Source organism: Ammospiza caudacuta, chromosome 23 (genome assembly GCF_027887145.1).
Source record: "Ammospiza caudacuta isolate bAmmCau1 chromosome 23, bAmmCau1.pri, whole genome shotgun sequence".
NCBI classification, from domain to species: domain Eukaryota; kingdom Metazoa; phylum Chordata; class Aves; order Passeriformes; family Passerellidae; genus Ammospiza; species Ammospiza caudacuta.
This window is the reverse complement of record NC_080615.1, coordinates 8,227,786-8,245,601: the sequence shown is the minus strand read 5'-3', so window position 1 is coordinate 8,245,601 and position 17,816 is coordinate 8,227,786. Positions and strand designations below refer to the sequence as shown.

Genomic DNA, 17,816 nt, shown 5'->3' with positions numbered 1-17,816 from the left:
GGTGGAATTTTGACTGGAGCATCATCGTGACAGGACAAACAGCAGCCCTGGCTGCAGCACTCAGACACACAGCACGGGCAGGTGCTGTTATCCAGGTGCCAGTGCCAGGTACCCAACACACCTTGCAGAGACCAGGACAGGGCACGAGCGCTGCCAAAACCACACTGAGCATCCCTCACCCCAGGGACACACGGCCAGAGCACCCACAGAGCCCGGGCACCTCACTGTGCTCACACCAGCAGCACTTCCCAGCCTGGAGCTGCCAAATCACCCCTGAAAGCCTTTGCTGGGCAGCACAGGCACAGACAATGAGCCAAAAACCAGTCCCTCCAAAAACCAGTCCCTCCAAAAACCAGACCCTCCAAAAACCAGACCCTCCAGAAACCACCAGACCCTCCAGAAACCAGACCCTCCACGACAGCAAACGTCCCCATGGCAGAGCAGGTCGGATTCCCAGAGAACAGGTGCTCCTCTCTTACCTGGGACGATAGAAACGGTGTCTTTCTCCCAGGACACAACGCTAACGTATTCCTGCACTGAGGAGGGGATGAGGCACTTGAAAACAGCCACGTTTCCACGCATCGACCTTTGGTCCTCCACCCGAACGGTGTACGGCTCCCTGAAAACTGTGGGGGAGAGCAGATGGTTGGTAGCGTGACAGTGCTGCAGGAAAACACACTTCCTTTTGCTAGAATCCCACGTTTCCCAAACAAACCAACCCACCCAGCCGCACGCTGCCTCCTTCCCCAGCACCTTCCCGGGGATGGAAGGAGGGGATTCTCCTCTGCTGGCCGTGGGACAGAGGCACACCTGGCCAGGTCCTGCTGCTGGCACCTGCCACTGTCGCCAGTGTCACCTGAGCGTGCCAGACTCAGCGTGGGGACCGATGACATTTTGTGGTTGTGATGTGCATTTCACCCCTGGATGCTGAAGATGCATCCTGGGAGGGACAGCCCGTGGCACAGAGCCTGGGACCCCCCTAAAGACACTGCAGGGACATTTGAGGCAAGCAACGACAATTTTCCATGTTCCCAGCATGTGTCCTCTTTCTCAGGGAGGTGCACATCCCTTTGACAGCCCCGTGCTGCTCCCTGGACCAGCAGCAGTGCTCCAGGAGCCCCCATGGGTGAGAGGGACCCTCCTCACCCTCTCCAGCAAGACAAAGAGATGCCACCAACCCCAGCAACACAGCCACCACAAACCCCTGAAATTTAGGCACAAAATGCCGTTGAAGGCAGCTCTCTTTTTACAGTGACAAACATTGTGCCCTGTAGGACATGGAGACGATTGGCACAATGACAAGTACACATTCACTTTGTCATCTGACAGCTGGCCAGAGCAGGAGCAGCTCAGCAAAGCCCTCAGCAGCCCCAGCAGGAAGGAAAGCCCTCCTTCCAAGCAGGAAGGTGTTTTCCCCGGGTGGGATGTCCCTGTGGACACTGCATCCCACACCTCACAGAGCAGCGAGGGGGTGGCAGCATCCCCACCCTGGGTTCTGGGCTTTCAGGGTCCCTGCTCAGGGATGTGCCACGGAAAGGGGCTGCAGAGCCAAAGCAGATTAACCGGCAAAACCTTCCTTAATCACCTGGAGCTGAGGTTTATTCACAGGCTTTAAAGGCCAGCAGGGAGCACAGGAGCGTTCTGAATGCTCCCTGCCACCACCAGCACCCAGCTGCGGACAGCCCCACCGCATCCCTGAGCTGTGCCAGCCCCAGGCTTCTCGTGCCTGCAGGAATAACCCCCAGGATGGGAACACACAGCCACAACCAGCCCACCTAAACCTCTCCCCTGGCTGGAGAAATTTGCTCCATGTGCTCGCCAACAGCTTGCCCAAGACTTCCAGAGATTTTTTTTCCCCTCATATTTTCAGTTCAGTTTCAGAAATATTTCCATATTTCAGTTTCCAGTGCGTTTTATTTTATTGCTTGCTTTCTCCAGCTGTAATTGGCTCCCTGCGCTGCGCTGCCATTAGGAAGCACTGGAGAGTGACTGGGATGTGGGATGGCCAGGAGGCAGCAGCAGCAGCTGGGGAATGTTCCACAGCCATTTCCCCTGCCAGAAAAGGCAGAGCAGCTCCGGGAGCTGGAGCCACCCTGGTGGCCCCACTGGACACCCACATCTGCTAACGAGGGGGAGGCTGAGCTCCCAGCCCAGCAGCAGGGCTCATTCTGCCCTGGGTGGAGGGGGTGAGAGCCAGGATCCCTCTCTGTGATCCCAGCCAGGATCCCTCTCTGTTACCCCAGCCAGGATCCCTCTCTGTGATCCAAGAGCAGCTCTGAGGGATCCCAGCAAGAATTCCCTTTCTGTGGTCCCAGGGCAGCTCTGGGGATGGATCCCAGCCAGGATTCTCTCTCTGTGATCCCAGCCAGGATTCTCTCTCTGTGATCCCAGAGCAGCTCTCTGTGATCCCAGCAGAGCCAGCCCTGCCGTGCCCACACGAGGAGAGCAGCAGCTCCACATTTACTACACCCCATCTGCTCCTCCACCACGCTGTGGTTTATCGGTAACCCGAGAGTGCTAGTAAATAATTCACTCTGCAGAAGGGGGTTAATACCAATTTACTCCACAGTACAAGGTATTAAAATAAAAAACACTGTAGTCACTTCTGTCACGTTCCCTCTTCTAGCCCCACTTTTAATAGGTTACATAATGAAGCCATTCCTGGGCTATTAGCCCTCCTCAACCTGGTCAATAATTTACTATAATGGCTTTTGGAATCAGCTCTTTGCCATATTCCTCCTTTTTAAAATTTATTTAAATTTTTTTTGTTCCTAATAAGCCTTGGCAAGCTGAGGCTGAGTGGGAACCAGGCTGTGGGACACTGAGGGGGCCCCCAGCACGGACAGATGTGGCCCAGCCCCTCCCACAGCTGGGAAAAGCCTCGGTAAGGGGTTGGGCGAGACAATCCCGGTTCAGAGGGAGAGGAACTCTCCTGCCACCAGGCTGCAGCCACACCACGTTCTGCAGACACTCATTGGGCACCTCCAATCCACCTCCTCGTGTTCCACGTCCACAGACAGGCTGGCAAGGGCACGGTGCCCATCTGTGCCCTGCCAAAGGGCGCCTGCCCGGGTACCACCAGCCCAGACACCTCCAGACACTGGGCTGTGCTGGCTCAGCACCTTGGCTGCACTCAGGGGGCACAGCCCACCAGCAGAGCCCCCAGGAGAACAGGTGATCCCCTGCAGGTGAAGCACTTTGCTCCTTCAGCTGCTCCTGCAGCCCCAGCCCTGCTCCCCACCGCACATCCCACCTGAGCTGCACATCCCACCCTGCACATCCCATCCTGCACATCCCACCTGAGCTGCACATCCCATCCTGCACATCCCATCCTGCACATCCCATCCTGCACATCCCACCTGAGCTGCACATCCCACCCTGCACATCACATCCTGCACATCCCATCCTGCACATCCCATCCTGCACATCCCACCTGAGCTGCACATCCCACCTGAGCTGCACATCCCACCCTGAACATCCCATCCTTCATATCCCACCTGAGCTGCACATCCCACCCTGCACATCCCCTCCTGCACATCCCACCCTGCACATCCCACCCCATGCTCTGCCCTTCTCCCTGCTCCATCCTTTTGCAGGAACCAAGGCAGCAGCCCTGGCTGTGCCCCCGATGGAGCAGAGCAGGGAGGAGCCACCCCTTTGTGCCCAGCCCGGTGCCCACAGGCAGCTCTCACCTGCTTTAACACGGATGTTGGGGCTCCTGATTTTGCCAGCCGAGTTCTCCGCGGTGCAGAAGTAGTCGTTGTCGTGGATGAAGCTGTTGAAGGCTGATGGCGAGAAGGGGTAGAGCTGCAAAGTCCCATTGGCATGGACGTGCCGGATGTGGGGCACATCGTAGATGTCGTCACCTGTGGCCAGGTACCAGCGGAGGACGGCGCTGGGTGACCCTGCTGCCGGGCAGGGGATCACCACCCCCACTGTGCTGGAGAAGGTCACCTGCTGCAGGGAGTCGTTCACAAAGTAGAGGCTGGTTCCGACATCTTCAGCGCGTGCTGCGGGCAGAGCAGAGGCCGCAAGGGCACGGGTTACTGTGGGGATGGCCAGCGCTGGTGGCACAGAGACCTCTCTGGCACAGAGAACCCTCCTTAGCCCACAGACCCCCTCCCCTGGCATAGACACCCCCTGGCACAAAGAACCCACCAACACAGAGAGCTCCATGGTACAGAGAACCTCCCTGGCACAGAGAACCCCCTGGCACAGAGACCCCTCTGGCGTAGGGAACCCTCTAGTACAGAGAACCCCTGGCACAAAGACCCCCCCAGCACAGAGACCCCCTGGCACAGAGACCCCTCCCCAGCACAGAGACCCCTCCCCTGGCATAGAGACCTCCCTGGCACAGAGACCCCTCCCCAGTGCAGAGACCCCCCTGGCACAAAGATCCCCCAGCACACAGACCCCTCCCCAGCCCAGACACCCCCCGGCACAGCCTCTGAGCAGAGAGGCTCCTCCCCAGCCCAGACACCCCCCGGCACAGCCTCTGAGCACAGAGACCCCTCCCCAGCTCAGACACCCCCCGGCCCAGCCCCTGAGCCCTGCGTGCGGAGCAGGGCAGCGCAGAGCATCCATGCACGGCTGGAAGCACACAGGACCTTCACAGGCCAGCGCTCCTGCTGCCAGCACGGATCAGGGATCACAGGCACCTCGGCAGGACAGCCAGAGGCTGTGCAGGCAGGGTGGGCACCCCAGGCAGCCCCCAGGCTTCCCCAGGGGTGCCCAGCTGGCTCTGAGCACCCAGGGCCCCGGGGACAGCACGCCAAGCACAGCCACCAGCACTGCTCCTGCTGCCAGCCCTGGCAATGCTGTGACCCCCCAGCACAGCACAGCAATGCCATCACAGCCAGGGCACACCACTGCCAGGCAGGGCAGAGACCTCCCCTGCCACCCCACCACTGCCCCCAAACCAGAGAGGGCTGGAAAATGGGGGTCAGAGCTGCTCCCCTCTCCCACAGCCACAGGCAGGGAAACTCAGAGCCACGTTGCTCAGCCTGAGCTTCTCCTGGGCACCCCTGCAGCACCCAAACGAGCGCTGAGGTGGGTTCAGGGGCACAGTCCAGGCAGAGCTCGTGGCCACCTGCATGCCCAGCAGCAGCTCACACTGCTGTAGAACAGCACTTCCCTTCGTGGGAGTAGGGAACGGACCTCTGCCCCCAACTCCTGCCACTCTCCAGGACCACGAGCTCCCCCTCCCAGCCCAAGGCAGCGAAATTGGCTATAAATAAGGAAGAGGAGGCCCCCAGTCACTGAGATCCGCTTTCCTTTTTTAGCTGCACTCTTTCCAAGTGGGCGGAAGGACAGGGATCTGGGAAGGGCCCTCGGCGGGTGTATTAATAGCGCGGCTGAGCGGTGCCGCAGAGCCAATAAGCAGATCAGCCCCGGTTCAGAACGAGCCACGGGGGACCCTCCCTGACCTCGATTCCTTAACTTGGGGAGGAGGGGAGCAGCACAGGGGAGAAGGAGAAGCCTCATCCGCACACCCAGGCTCTGCTTGCCCGAGGAGGGGCTGGCTGAGTGTCCACACTGAAGGGCTGGCTGAGTGTCCGTGCTCGCTCCATCCCCGTGCCAGCCTTCTCCTGCCAGGTGCCCATCCTGCTTGGGAGCTCTACCACCAGCCCAATCCACAGCAGCCTCAGCAGCTCAGGATGGGACACCCCGAGATGCCCCGGCCCTTCTCCATCCTTCTCCCAGCTGCATGTACAACCTCGTGCCTCTTTCAGCATCCCGCTCTGGCTCTCCGTGCACACTGCACAGCATCATCCCCATAAACAACCAGGGCTCCTCCTGTGCCCGCTCAGAGCCCTCTGTGCCACAGAATGGATGTAGCTGGTAGCGAGGTCCAGCTGTGCCACCACACAACAACCAATTTGGAGGTCACAGAATCATCTCCTTGTGTCCCCACGCGCGGATTCCCCGTGTCCACACGCGGGTGCAAGGAGACAAAGCCGTTTGTTTTTCCCTCCCTGGCTGGCGAGTGCCAAAGACGGACGGACAGAGGAGCAGAGCTCCAGTCGAGCCTTTGCAGAGCCACGGGGCCACCGCTGGGCCCTGCAGATGTCATTTTGTGACATCTCCAGGCTGGTTTGTCGTCATGAATCAGCATTTCCCTTCACGCCAGCAGCGCGGTGCTTCTCCCAAATACATGAAAGGGAAAGAGGCGCACATTTGCAGGCAGAGGAAGGGAAACAAAGGCTACACGAGCAGCACTGAGCTATTTGTGGCTGAGCCTGAGCTGAGCAGAAGATGGCTGGAGCCAGGGCACAGCAGAAGCCACCTTCAGCCTGGCTTTGGACCAAGGACGGCCAGCTGTGCCCTGTGCTCCATCCAGGATCTCCCCCCAAATCCCACAGTACAGCTTGGGAAGGCTCCTGGAGCACCCAGAAGACGATTCCTGCCAGGAAAACGTCTTCATCCTCAGCAGCACCAGGAGGGCTCAGAGCTGGATGGGTGAGGGGCCGGGGCAAAGAGTGGAAAAATACCTCATAAACAGAGAAATTCAGATTACCCATAAAGCTTTTTTGGGTCAAAGGGGGAAAGGGATTTTTAATAGAAAATGGAGGTTATGGGATTGGCAATAGTTATGTGACAGACGTATAGAGTTAAATCCTCATAATCTCCTTTACCATTTAGCATTGAGCACCATCTTAATTCCATGTTTCATAAAACTGTCTCCAAATCACTGGGAGAGATTAAAAATTTAGAAATAGCACAGCAATATTTTTAAACCAGAAATCACTGCTCACATCTGGTCAGATGTGCTGACCCTAACCTACATATCGAGGGCATTAATTCACATGAACCTGAAGGGAGGAGGCTGGGAGAACTGAGCTGGAACAGATTCTGCTGGGAAGGCAGCCTGGAGCCCAGCCTGGCTCCAGCTGGGAGCTGCACCGAGCCCAGCGCAGGGCTGGACACTCTGAAAGGCAGGTGCTTTAAGTTATCAGAGCTCAATCTTCCTAAATTGTGGTAAATTACAACCCAGAGCTATTGAAATATTAATATCTCCATTCGAGCTGGGAGAAGCAAGTCATTTTGATGGCTGGACTTCCCGAGCTCCAGCACCTTCAGTGACACAGCAAAGCTCTGCAAGCACCTGCTTGCTCCAGAGAGGGGCCACAAACTGTCCCCAGGACCATCTCTGCAGGTGTGTGTCCTGCCTGAAAAGGTGCAGGTTAGGGTTAGGGTGAGGTTTTTTGTCCTGCACAAAACCTCCCAGAAGAGCCTGTCCTTGTCTAAGAAGCAGATTTAGGAGCAGCCTCAGACAAGGATGGGCTCTGTGCCAGCCAGGGCTCTTCCTCCCGAGATAAGAGGCTTTTCCTGCTCTCTGTGCACGTCCATCACCTGTGCTGGCAGCACCCAGCCAGCCTGAGCCCACCCAAACCCCTCAGAGCTGAGCACGGTGCTTTAGCTGGGTGCAAACCTGACAGAGCCAGAGAAATGCTGAAGAACTGATGGTTTTGGGGGGTTTGTGCTGAGCACGGTGCCGTAGCTGGGTGCAAACCTGACAGAGCCGGGGAAATGCTGGAGAATTGGTGTTTGGGGGGGTTTGTGCCATCCCCTGGGCAGGCACTGAGCTGGAGCTCTCATAACCCCACTGGCTGCAGTTTTCTGATCCTGGTGGTGACCCCAGCCCTGCTGCAAGGCTGGTGAGGACCTGCCAGGCTCACCCCCGGATAAACCCCACCCGTGGGACTCCAAAGGGACCAGCAGGGACCAAGCCGGGCTGCAGGGATGCTGAGGAGAGCAGCAGGCTAATGGCCACCTCGCAGCTCATTCATTATCCTCATTAAGGGTGGTTGACACCTGCCCTGCTCAAGGAGAGGGCGAACCCAAGCCTGGCACGCACCGTGCTGGGAATTGCAGGTGGGTGGCGAGTCCTGGTGGTCCCTCCGTGCTGAGGAGAGGGCAGAGATTCCATCTGACCCTGCCTGTGAGTCCTGATGGTCCCTCCGTGCTGAGGAGAGGGCAGAAGTTCCATCACACCCTCCCTGCATGCAGGGAACGCTGGAGGAGCCTCCCCAAACGAGCTCCCTCCAAGCCCTCATCCCCAGGACACCTTCACAGCCTTTGTGCCAACCAAGGGAGTGACCTTGGGGTTGATGGAGCAGGAAGTGGCACTGCCAAGCTCCTGGAAGGATGAGGAGGGAAGCACCGAGGCTGGTCCCTTCTAAAGAGAGCTCAGAGATGCCTGGGAGAGCAGCACATCCTCCCTGGATGTCACCTCCCCACTGTGTACCAGCCCAGAGGGGTAAAGCTGTGACTCCTGAACTCAGGGACCGGCTCAGGTGGGTGGAAATGGTGTCAGGAAATGCCAAGCAGGGCCTGGGGCATTCAGCTGGTGCCCAGCACACATCAGGTACCTGCCACAGCATCCTCCCTGCCCTGGCACTGCTATTTGGCCACCACAGAGTCCCACCGTGGTGGCACAGCCCCTCTGGATTGAGCACCATGGTCCTTCCCGAGGTGACAAAGCAGAGAGGGAGCAAAGGAGAGCCTGCCTCTGGTCCTCTGTGGGTAAGGGCACAGCTCAAACGTGCTCCAAGCGCCTGCTCCTTAATGCATCTGCATGGAAATTAGGGCCTGAACCACCTCCAGCGATTACGCCAGCACCCAGGCTGAGGCTGTAACCCTTGCCTGGGATAAAAAGCTCTCCTGGCCAGATTCCTGCTTCCAGAACCTCCCCTGGCTGCTCCTGAGAGGCACCAGACCCACCACACCATCCACACAGGGCTGGCCCAGAGCTGGACATCCTCCAGCCCTGACCCACCTCCCGAGTCCCCAGCCTGGGTGTGAGGAACGAGCCAAGGGGACACAGGTGAGGAACGAGCCCTCCCTTTCCAGGGCCACCTCCACGCCTTGGCGATGCTGACACAACGCCTGAGGTGCCAAGGGGACATCTGGTGACATTGCCCAGCCAGAGGGACAGCCCCGTGTCCCCAGGGAGGTCAAAGGAGCGAGCATGAGGGGTGGGCAAGGGGACACAGCAGAGGCCACACACACCTGGCCTTGGCTCCCTCCACAGTGGCCAGGCCGTGCTCCCACGGCCACAACCCACTCAGTGGCTTTGCAAGGTGGAGAGCAGCATTGTCACCAGGCAGCCAACAGAGAACACATCTGAGCAAGCCCTGCCATCTCCTCACCTCCTCCCCGTGCCCTCCAAGCCGTGCTGGCTCCCCTGTCAGGGCCAGGAGCCGCTGCTGCAGCCCTTCCCGGAGCAGCTGGGAGCAGCAGGAGCTGGAAATGGAATTCCTGTGCCTTGGGTAGGGCTCTGCTGGCGGATGATGGCGGCAGCCTGCGCCCGCTGGGGGATATTTCTGCGGGATGCATGAGCAGGGAGAGGGTGACTCCCAAACCGTGGTTATGTAAAGACCAAGAGCTGGCTATGGCCGAGATTCCAGAGGCAAGGAACGCCCTGCACCCCGCGCTGCCCCTGCACATCCTCCCCGAACGGCAGCGTGGCATCGGCTGCGGTGACCCAGCGCCTTCCTGCCTGGTGCCACCATGGAAGTGGCACCGTATGGCTGCTGCCTGCTTGGCTCTGGGATGCCTCCGTGCCACCCGAGGCGCGGCTCAGCCTCGCCTGCTGCCATGTCAGGATTCCACAAAGCCACAAAGACTCCCAGCTCCATCGTCGCCCTCGGCTCGCCAGCTGCTCCAGACAAGGATGGAGCGCTGCTCATCCATCCCCTGGCACACGGGCACACGGGCACAGATCCTGGCACCCCAACACTGAGATCCTGGAGCCACAGCTGCCCCGAGGCGTGCCCCAAGCTCCCAGGCAGCCCCCAGCCCCACAAGGGCCGTTCCACAGCACACCCCTGGCACTCGCCCCTCACACGAGGCACAGCCTCCTCCTGCAGAGGACGAACACCCAGGAGCGCCAGGGTGCCTTTACCCGCTGCCCGTGCCAGGGCAGGAGCTGCCCAAAGCCCACGCCAGGTGACGGCTCTGGGCGAGCTGCCACGGCGGCTCCTGGTGCTGGGAAATTTTGGCAGGATAAACAAGCGCCGGGCACGGCGAGGAGCTGAGCACTGCAGGCTTCTCCTCCGTGCATTTAATGAGGTTTCCATGTTTCATTTCAGAGACAAACGAGCGCTGTGCCACACTGGGGGGCCGAGATGGGAGAGATTAGAAGCCGCGAGCTGCACCGTTCGCTGCGCCCAGCGCGGGAACATCATGTAAATATAATGCCAATATAAATCAGGCGGCAGAGCCATCCAGCAACATCACGCAGGGAGACGCTTCCCTGGCTCCCAGCCTCGCAGTTGTGGCCAGTCCGCTCCCCATCACACCACTCGCCTCCCCTCTGCCTGCCAGAGCATCTCGCTGCTCAACTCTCCGCTCACCAAGCACCCATTTCTGTTTATTCCATAAACAGGGGCAGAAATAAGCAGCTACAGTCCATCAAGGGATTTCTAAACTTCAGGGGTCCCTCGGATCAAATGTTTATCTGCTTTCGGTTTCTACTTGAGCTCTTGTTCTACAGCAGGAGCACGTTAAAAGGATGCGCTTCGATGCCCAGAAATATTAAGTATCTGAAAGGTTTATCATGCATTAAGCAATTCATTTTTTTTTATCCTATTATTCTAATGAAACTTCCATTGTATTGCTGTCCTCTCTCTGGAACCGCTTCACGTTAACACTTTGCATCACCAGGACTGTTCAATGCTGAAGATTTCTCCTTTTTTAAATTTTTTTTTTTTTTTAAGAAATAAAATGTAAAATGAGGCCACGAGGAGTTGTGCTAATGGAGGCTTTTAATTTGCTCCTCTCCGAAGAGATAGCTCTGTGGGAAGAGATCCCTTTTCCAAGAAGCTGGGGCTAAAAAGATGCAAAAAGCAATAAACCAGTGCAGCTCTTTATTATTTTGACTACTGGGGGTCGAAAGGAATCATGGCATCCTCGATGGTTATTTGTTTCCAGGTTTGTTTTTTCCTTTTAGCACAGTAAAAAATGCAAATGTAAGCAAAGCAGACGCTGGCACGTTCAGCTCAGCAGATCTGAAGCACAATAGCGATTTTGGGGAAAGCTCCCAAAAGCAGCTTCACCCCAGCTCGAATAAAGCAGCTATTCCATAATTAATAATTGATGGAATAATTGATCATCACCGCACAACTGGAGAGGGTGCCCTATTAAAGCTCAGTAAATATTTTTCATTGGATTAACATTCAGCTAACGGGGTAATGGGCAGCGAGAGAGGTCTCATGCAAAGAGGCAGCTCCGTCCCCTTTCTTTCACTTTCCTCATTTCCTAAAATTTCCCCCTCGCTGTTCTCAAATGTCAGAGACGATAATTAGGGCAAATGTCATTTTACATCCTCCGAACAGACAATTTTCCAAGAGGTGGGCGCTTCCAGCACCCGCATCCGCAGGTCGGGTCGTGGGCAAAGAGGTAATTTATTACAGAAACATAATTAAAAATTCCCGCAGATCCGGAAATGGGCAATTCCTTTATGTAACACGGATCGATTGTTGTAACAAACGCAGTGGGATTTAAGTGCCCGTGCTCCACGCAGCTCCTGCCTCTCTTTAATTGCATCTAGAGCAGAGACTCGCTTAGAGTATCACCTTGCTGGATATGGGCAGCATCCACTTAATGCCCAACTTCAAATTAATCCGTAATCTTCCAGCGTGTGTCTCCTTGACACGCTTATTCCACGGTTCTCCCCATCCCCATCCCCCCCCACATTTATGATTTATCTGTAATCTGATTGATGTCAAACCGTTGGGTTACACTTCACACAGCATTCCTAGGGGGAAGGATGCGAATTTTAAGGCACGGCTGGGTTTCTCCTGCCGACGGGATCAGACTGAGGAGCGCTCGGGAGACGCGGAGCGCTCGGTCCCGCCGAGGCCCCGCCGGGGGATGCTGCGCCCGTCGGTGCGGGGTCCCGGCCGCGGCTGCCACCGCCTCCTTGGGGGCTGCGCCGCGGCGCCGCTCCGGGATGCTCCGGCACCGACCGGCCCCGTTCTGCGCTCCGAGCCCCGCCGGTACCGACCGGCATCGCTCCGCACCCCGAGCCCCGCACAGCGCCGGTACCGACCGGCTCCGTTCCGCGCTCCGAGCCCCGCGCTCCGAGCCCCGGGCAGCTCCGGTACCGACCGGCCCCGCTCCGTGCTCCGAGCCCCGCCGGTACCGACCGGCATCGCTCCGCACCCCGAGCCCCGCTCCGCGCTCCGAGCCCCCCTCCCCACGGCGCCGTCCGGGCCGAGCGCTCCCGGAGAGCGCACCGACAATCCCGGGCACTCGGGGAGGGCGCAGCGAGAGCGCGGCACCGAGAGGCGCGGAACCCCGGGGAGGGCGCACCGAGAGCTCAGGGAGGCGAAGCAACAGCCCCGGGACCTCTCACCGAGCGCCCGGGGACCCCGGGGAGGGCGCACCGAGAGCCCCGGGACGCCGGGGAGGGCGCACCGAGAGATGCGGGACCGAGAATCGGAGCACCGAGAGCCCCGGGGAGGGAGCAGCCGGTGCCACCCGCCCGGTGCCGCCGCCGGGGACCCCCGCCGCGGTCCGCACGTACCTTTCGGCAAAGAGTACAGCAGGAGAAAAGTTACCAGCCACATGCCATACAGAGCAGCTCTGGCCCCGGGCTGCGGCGCAATTGCGGAGGTGCGGTGCCCCGGCGTGCCGCGCTCCTGCCGCCGCTGCCAGCCCGGCTGAGGTGCCCAGCGCCGCTCCCGCTCCGCCCCGCTCCGCTCCCGCCCGTGGGCCGGGCTCCCGCCCGCGCCCGCCCCCCCGCGCCGCGCAGGGCTGGGGGCGGCCGCGGCCCCCGCCGGCCGAGCCCCTTCCTCCTCCTCCTCCTCGGCGTGCGCCAGGGCTGGCAGAGCCCCCGAGCTGTGCTCGCCCCAGTCCCCGGGCCGCCAGCCCCGGTTGGCGCTGCCCCATCTCCACAAAGCGGCACAGGTGAGCCCTGTGCCCTGCAGCCCTGCCCCGGGTGAGCCCTGTGCCCTGCAGACCTGCTCCAGGTGAGCCCTGTGCAATGCAGCCCTGCTCCAGGTGAGCCCTGTGCCCTGCAGACCTGCTCCAGGTGTGCCCTGTAGCCCTGCCCCAGGTGAGACCTGTGCCCTGCCCCAGGTGTGCCCTGCAGCCCTGCCCCAGGTGAGCCCTGAGCCCTGTGCCCCGTGCCCTGCAGCCCTGCCCCAGGTGAGACCTGTGCCCTGCCCCAGGTGTGCCCTGTCCTGGCCTGGGCTGCAGGTGAGCAGCGTGGCTGGGACACTCGGGACACCCTTCCTGCTCCCCGAGCCTCCTGTATGCTCATCCAGCACCCAGAGGACAAAAACAATACAGCGGTTTGGGTCGGAAGGGACCTTCAGACCACAGGGACACCTTTCAGGTTGCTCCAAGCCCTGTCCAGCGTGGCTTTGGACATTTCTGAGGGTGGGTGAGCAGGGCTCCAGCAGCCCGTGCTGCTCCCAGGAGAGGGGACACAAGCAAGACAGGGCCAGCAGATTCATTACACATTCATCCCTCCAGCCAGCAAATAACAAACAAATACCAGCTAATGCTTTACTTTGGGGTGTGTTTATCCAAGGCTTAGCTCAAGCCGGAGCTTGTACTCCCCAAGACTTAGTCACACCAAAGCCAATTTGTCTGGACCGTTAGAGCATTCAGAGTGTCTTTTCTTGGAGTGATTATAGCAGGTTTTCTTTGCTTTCCAAAACAGCCTTTACAAGCCCAATTTGTTGGAAAATAAACAGAAAGAAAGATTAAAGCATTGAGATTTCAAACAAAACAACCAGCAGGAAAAACATTACGTTCAGATTTTTTAAAAAGCGCTGTTTAGATTTAATTGAAAACGCAACTATCGTCACGGAAATTGGGAAAACAACAGCTCCGTGGCCATTTCCAGCCCTCGTGGACTCACTGCAAGCATTCACACCTAGAATCCCCTGAAGAGCTCACCGAGAGGGTACCCATGGGTGGGAGTTCCCATTTCAGAGTGGAGATGTGGCCAAAGGACACGGAGAAGCTGCCAGGACACAGGGTCCTCCATGCCCAGCCCGTGTCCCCTGTCCCCTCCCTGCTGTCACCTTAGTGATGAGCACAGTGAGGCCGCTGCCACCTGATCAGTGCCAGCAGCAGAAACAGGGGCAAACACCGTGCCCGGGCTGCCACACCACAGCCGTCCCTCCTCCTCCTCCTCCTCCTCCTCCCCAAGGATGCGCTTCCCCTTCCTCCATGGTGCTGCCAAGCTCGGCAGCGCCGTCACCACCCCCTCCCCAGCCCGTTCCCAGGCCACCTCAGCGGCTCGTGGGTGTCACAGCCCTCCCACGCAGGCACGTGCCAGCCCCACGCTGGCACCCCTGGGCAGCGAGGCAGCAGCTGATGCACACGCGGTGCCCACACGCCCGCCAGGAGCCGAGGTGCGTTTGCATCGCCACCTACGTGGCCGTGCAGATGTTCGCTGGTGCTTGGCAGGGAAATTGGTATGCAGGCCCATACCCAGGCAAGCGGCAGAGCCCGGGCTCTGGGGAGCCCCAGGCACATGCCAGGCATCTGCCCCCTTCTCTCCCCGGCAGCTGCTGCAGGATGGCAGCGCAGCCCGGCCCAGCCTGCTCACAGGGAGCTGCCAGCCTGGAACCTGCCACAGCACTTTGCAAACCAGCACCCAGCGCCTCGGCCTCAGGTGGGATTGGTGCCCTCCTACACTCGGGAGTGAATGAACGGGGGAGCGTGGGCTGGCAGGGCACCTGCTGGCACAGCACCCACGGGGCCCCACATCTCTGTGTGAGCCATGTGAGCAGGGGGAGTAAACGCTGCTCATTTTTAGCTCCCGTGGCTGCTCAGGCAGCTCTCGTGAGCTTCCTCACCATGGCCAGCTCAGAGGACCAACCCAGCACCCTGACCTGCCCCACCATGGGCTCCTTCCTCCAGGACAGCAGCTGGGAGCAGCACCAGAGTGCAAACCTGAGGCTTACAGGGTGAGCACTTAGCCTGACTCACATTGGGGCAGCCCTGGTGAGTCCTTGGGCTGCCTGTGCTGCTCTCTCTGGCCCTGTTTGCTCCTCCATGGATGGCTCAGCCCAGGCCCTGTGCCAGCTCACTGAGCCAGGCACACGTGCAGGGCTGGCAGCACTGGGCAGGCAGCCAGAGCTCCGGAGCAGGAGCTCCTGCCAGCCCACACCTGGGGCTCAGCTCTGGCCCAGCCACCCTTTGGGGACAGCAGCCTGCCCACAGCCCCATGTTTGGTGTGCGCAGGAAGCGTTTGTGTGTCGCCTTTGCCCACAAAGCTGGTGTCCTGCTAGCAGGCAGAGCCGCAGCGTGTGCTTCGTGTGGTGTGATGAGGAAAGGCAGGAAATCTCCAGGGTAATTATTTGGGCAGCGCAGGCGGCTCGCAGGCAGCCAGGCCAGCAGTGGCTGGCGAGGAGAAGCGCGTCCCAGGCTCCCCGTACCACTGCCCTGCTCGCAGGCAGCCTGCAGAGCCAGCAGCCCGCCCAGCTGCACGGTTCAAAGGTGAAGCTCCCGCTGAGGAATTCATTCCCAAACTCTGCATGAGACACAGGAGAAATGATGGCAACGCGTGCCCACGCACAGCTCTGAGCCCAGCAGGCCCTGGGAGGAGGGACCCTTCCTTCAGCACGGCAGGAATTACACAGAGGGGTCCTGCTGCCTCTCCTGAGGTCACAGGGCATCCTGCAGCCCTCTGGAAACATCCCCCCTTCAATCTCCCGCTTGGCAGGCATTTCTTGTGCCTCTGGGCAGAGTTACACCCAGCTCCAGGCTGCCCCAGAGCTCTGGGGGTTACAGCAGTGTCCCTGTTAGCCAGTGAGGTATTTCCCCCTAAAGGCAATTCTTCCACTAATACTCGGAAAACCCACTCTCCGTGCGGGCACACAGAGGGGAACGGCCAAGAGGAAGGTGGGCACAGCCCCCGGGGCCAGCCCCCGAATCCCGCATCCCTCGGGCCGGGCACATCCCATCTCCCACATCCTGCATCCCTCCGATCTGGGCACACCTTACCCACATCCTCCCGGTCTGGGCACATCCCACCTGCCGCATCCCGCATCCCCCCGGCCCGGGCACACCGCACCTCCCGCCGGCCCCAGCCCCGCGCCCTCGGCCGCCCTCGCAGACAAATCCCCGCAGGAAGCGCTCATTAAAACAACAGGGCTACTTATCTGTCTGGAGCCGATTGGCACAAAGCGCTTCCCACGCGTCCCAACTTACCCTCGCAGCCCCTCTCCGGGCAGGGCCAGCCCGCTGTGACCCCTCACCGGACACCCCAACCCTCGGGGACAAAGAGCTGCGTCCTGCACAGCCCCGGTGCCAGCCCAGCCCCACCAGGAACCAGTGAGCAGGTGTGGGGTAATTGCAGGATGGGGTTCAGCTGATTATTGGGTACACCTGTGTGGAAGAGCGCTGGGCATGCCTGGGTAGGATTCCTTCCAGCAGAACCTGTTCTGCAACACCGTGCCTCTCCTTCCCAACCCCAAGGCTGGCCCGGTGTGGATGCTGAGGGGGGAAGGACCCCACCGGGCTGTGGCTGCCCCCAGTGCCTCAGTTTCCCCGGTGGCAGAGGGGACAGGTGGATGCCACATGGAGTGGAGGGAGGACAAACGCCCTGAAAGTGATCAGGGGCTGTGCCTCAGTAAAACCCCTGCACAAACAGGTGCCAGCAGGTCAGTGTACCCAAAAATGACATCCTGCTTGAGCCCTTTGTGTGTGCACTGCAGAACAGCTGCGTTCCCATAAAGGAACCCTGGCACTCGAGGCTGTGAGCAGACAATGGCACTAAAACGGGGAGCAGTTCAAAACTCCTGCCCAAACCATCCTGCGGCTCTGTTCTCCCGCGTTCCCCGTGCCCGAATCCTCGCCGGGCAGCCGGGATGCTCCCAAGGCTTCCCCAGGAACGGCTCTTTCCCGGCGAGAAGCTGGGGTTTGGTTCCCTCTAGTGTCGCTGCTCTCCGCGGCTGAGCGGGACCGGGGCAGGGGGAACGGGGCCGGGGGTTCGAGGGGAGCGGGGAGCAGAGCGGGGTCCGGGTCCTCAGAGCCACCTTCAGGGGCTTTGCACGGTTTTACCAAGCTCCAGGGGCTAAACAGCCTGCCCAGGACAGCCGTGGAGGGATTTAAAGCAGGGATTTAGGAGACAGATGTGTACAGATGTGACCTCTGGGGACCACTAAACCTCTGCTTTAGTGCTGGCAGCGTTGGTTAATGGACTTGGATGGTCTTAGAGGGGTTTTCCAACCTCTGCGATTGCAAGGCACGATCCTGAGACACGGGCTGGGGTCATGGGGACCCGCCGGTGCTTCCAGGCACGTCCTGCTGTGCATCCCACTGCAAATCCCACCGGGAGGAGCCGGCCTGCCCATCCGGGGCTGCCTTGAGGAGATAGTCCCAATCGCCTCCTCTTTGGGGGACTTGTGACATGGAAATGGGAGCTGGAATTGCATTTCCTGGGGCTGGAGTACCATTTCCTGGGGCTGGAATGCCATTCCCTGGGGCAGTAATGCCATTCCCTGGGGCTGGAATGCCATTCCCTGGGGCAGTAATGCCATTCCCTGGGGCTGGAATGCCATTCCTTGGGGCTATAATGCCATTTCCTGGGGCTGAAATGCCATTATCAGGGGCTGAAATGCCATTCCTTGGGGCTATAATGCCATTTCCTGGGCCAGTAATGCCATTCCCTGGGGCTGGAATGCCATTTCCAGGGGCTGAAATGCCATTCCCTGGGGCAGTAATGCCATTTCCAGGGGCTATAATGCCATTTCCAGGGGCTGAAATGCCATTCCCTGGGCCAGTAATGCCATTCCCTGGGGCTGGAATGCCATTTCCAGGGGCAGTAATGCCTTTTTTCTGGGCCT

General features: G+C 59.6%; 1 protein-coding gene across 1 annotated transcript in view; it reads right to left on the bottom strand.

The window, feature by feature from the left end:
• Nucleotides 1-12,578, bottom strand: part of DSCAML1 (DS cell adhesion molecule like 1) — a 99,078-nt gene extending 86,500 nt beyond the window's left edge. Inside the window, exons 1-3 of the mRNA XM_058819076.1 lie at nucleotides 12,533-12,578; nucleotides 3,693-4,010; nucleotides 480-626 (exon numbers count right to left, since the gene is read on the bottom strand). Of these exons, the coding sequence (XP_058675059.1) occupies nucleotides 480-626; nucleotides 3,693-4,010; nucleotides 12,533-12,575 (508 nt within the window). The 5' untranslated portion in view covers nucleotides 12,576-12,578. The remainder of the gene's footprint in view (nucleotides 1-479; nucleotides 627-3,692; nucleotides 4,011-12,532) is intronic.
• Between the last annotated feature and the right edge of the window lie 5,238 nt (nucleotides 12,579-17,816).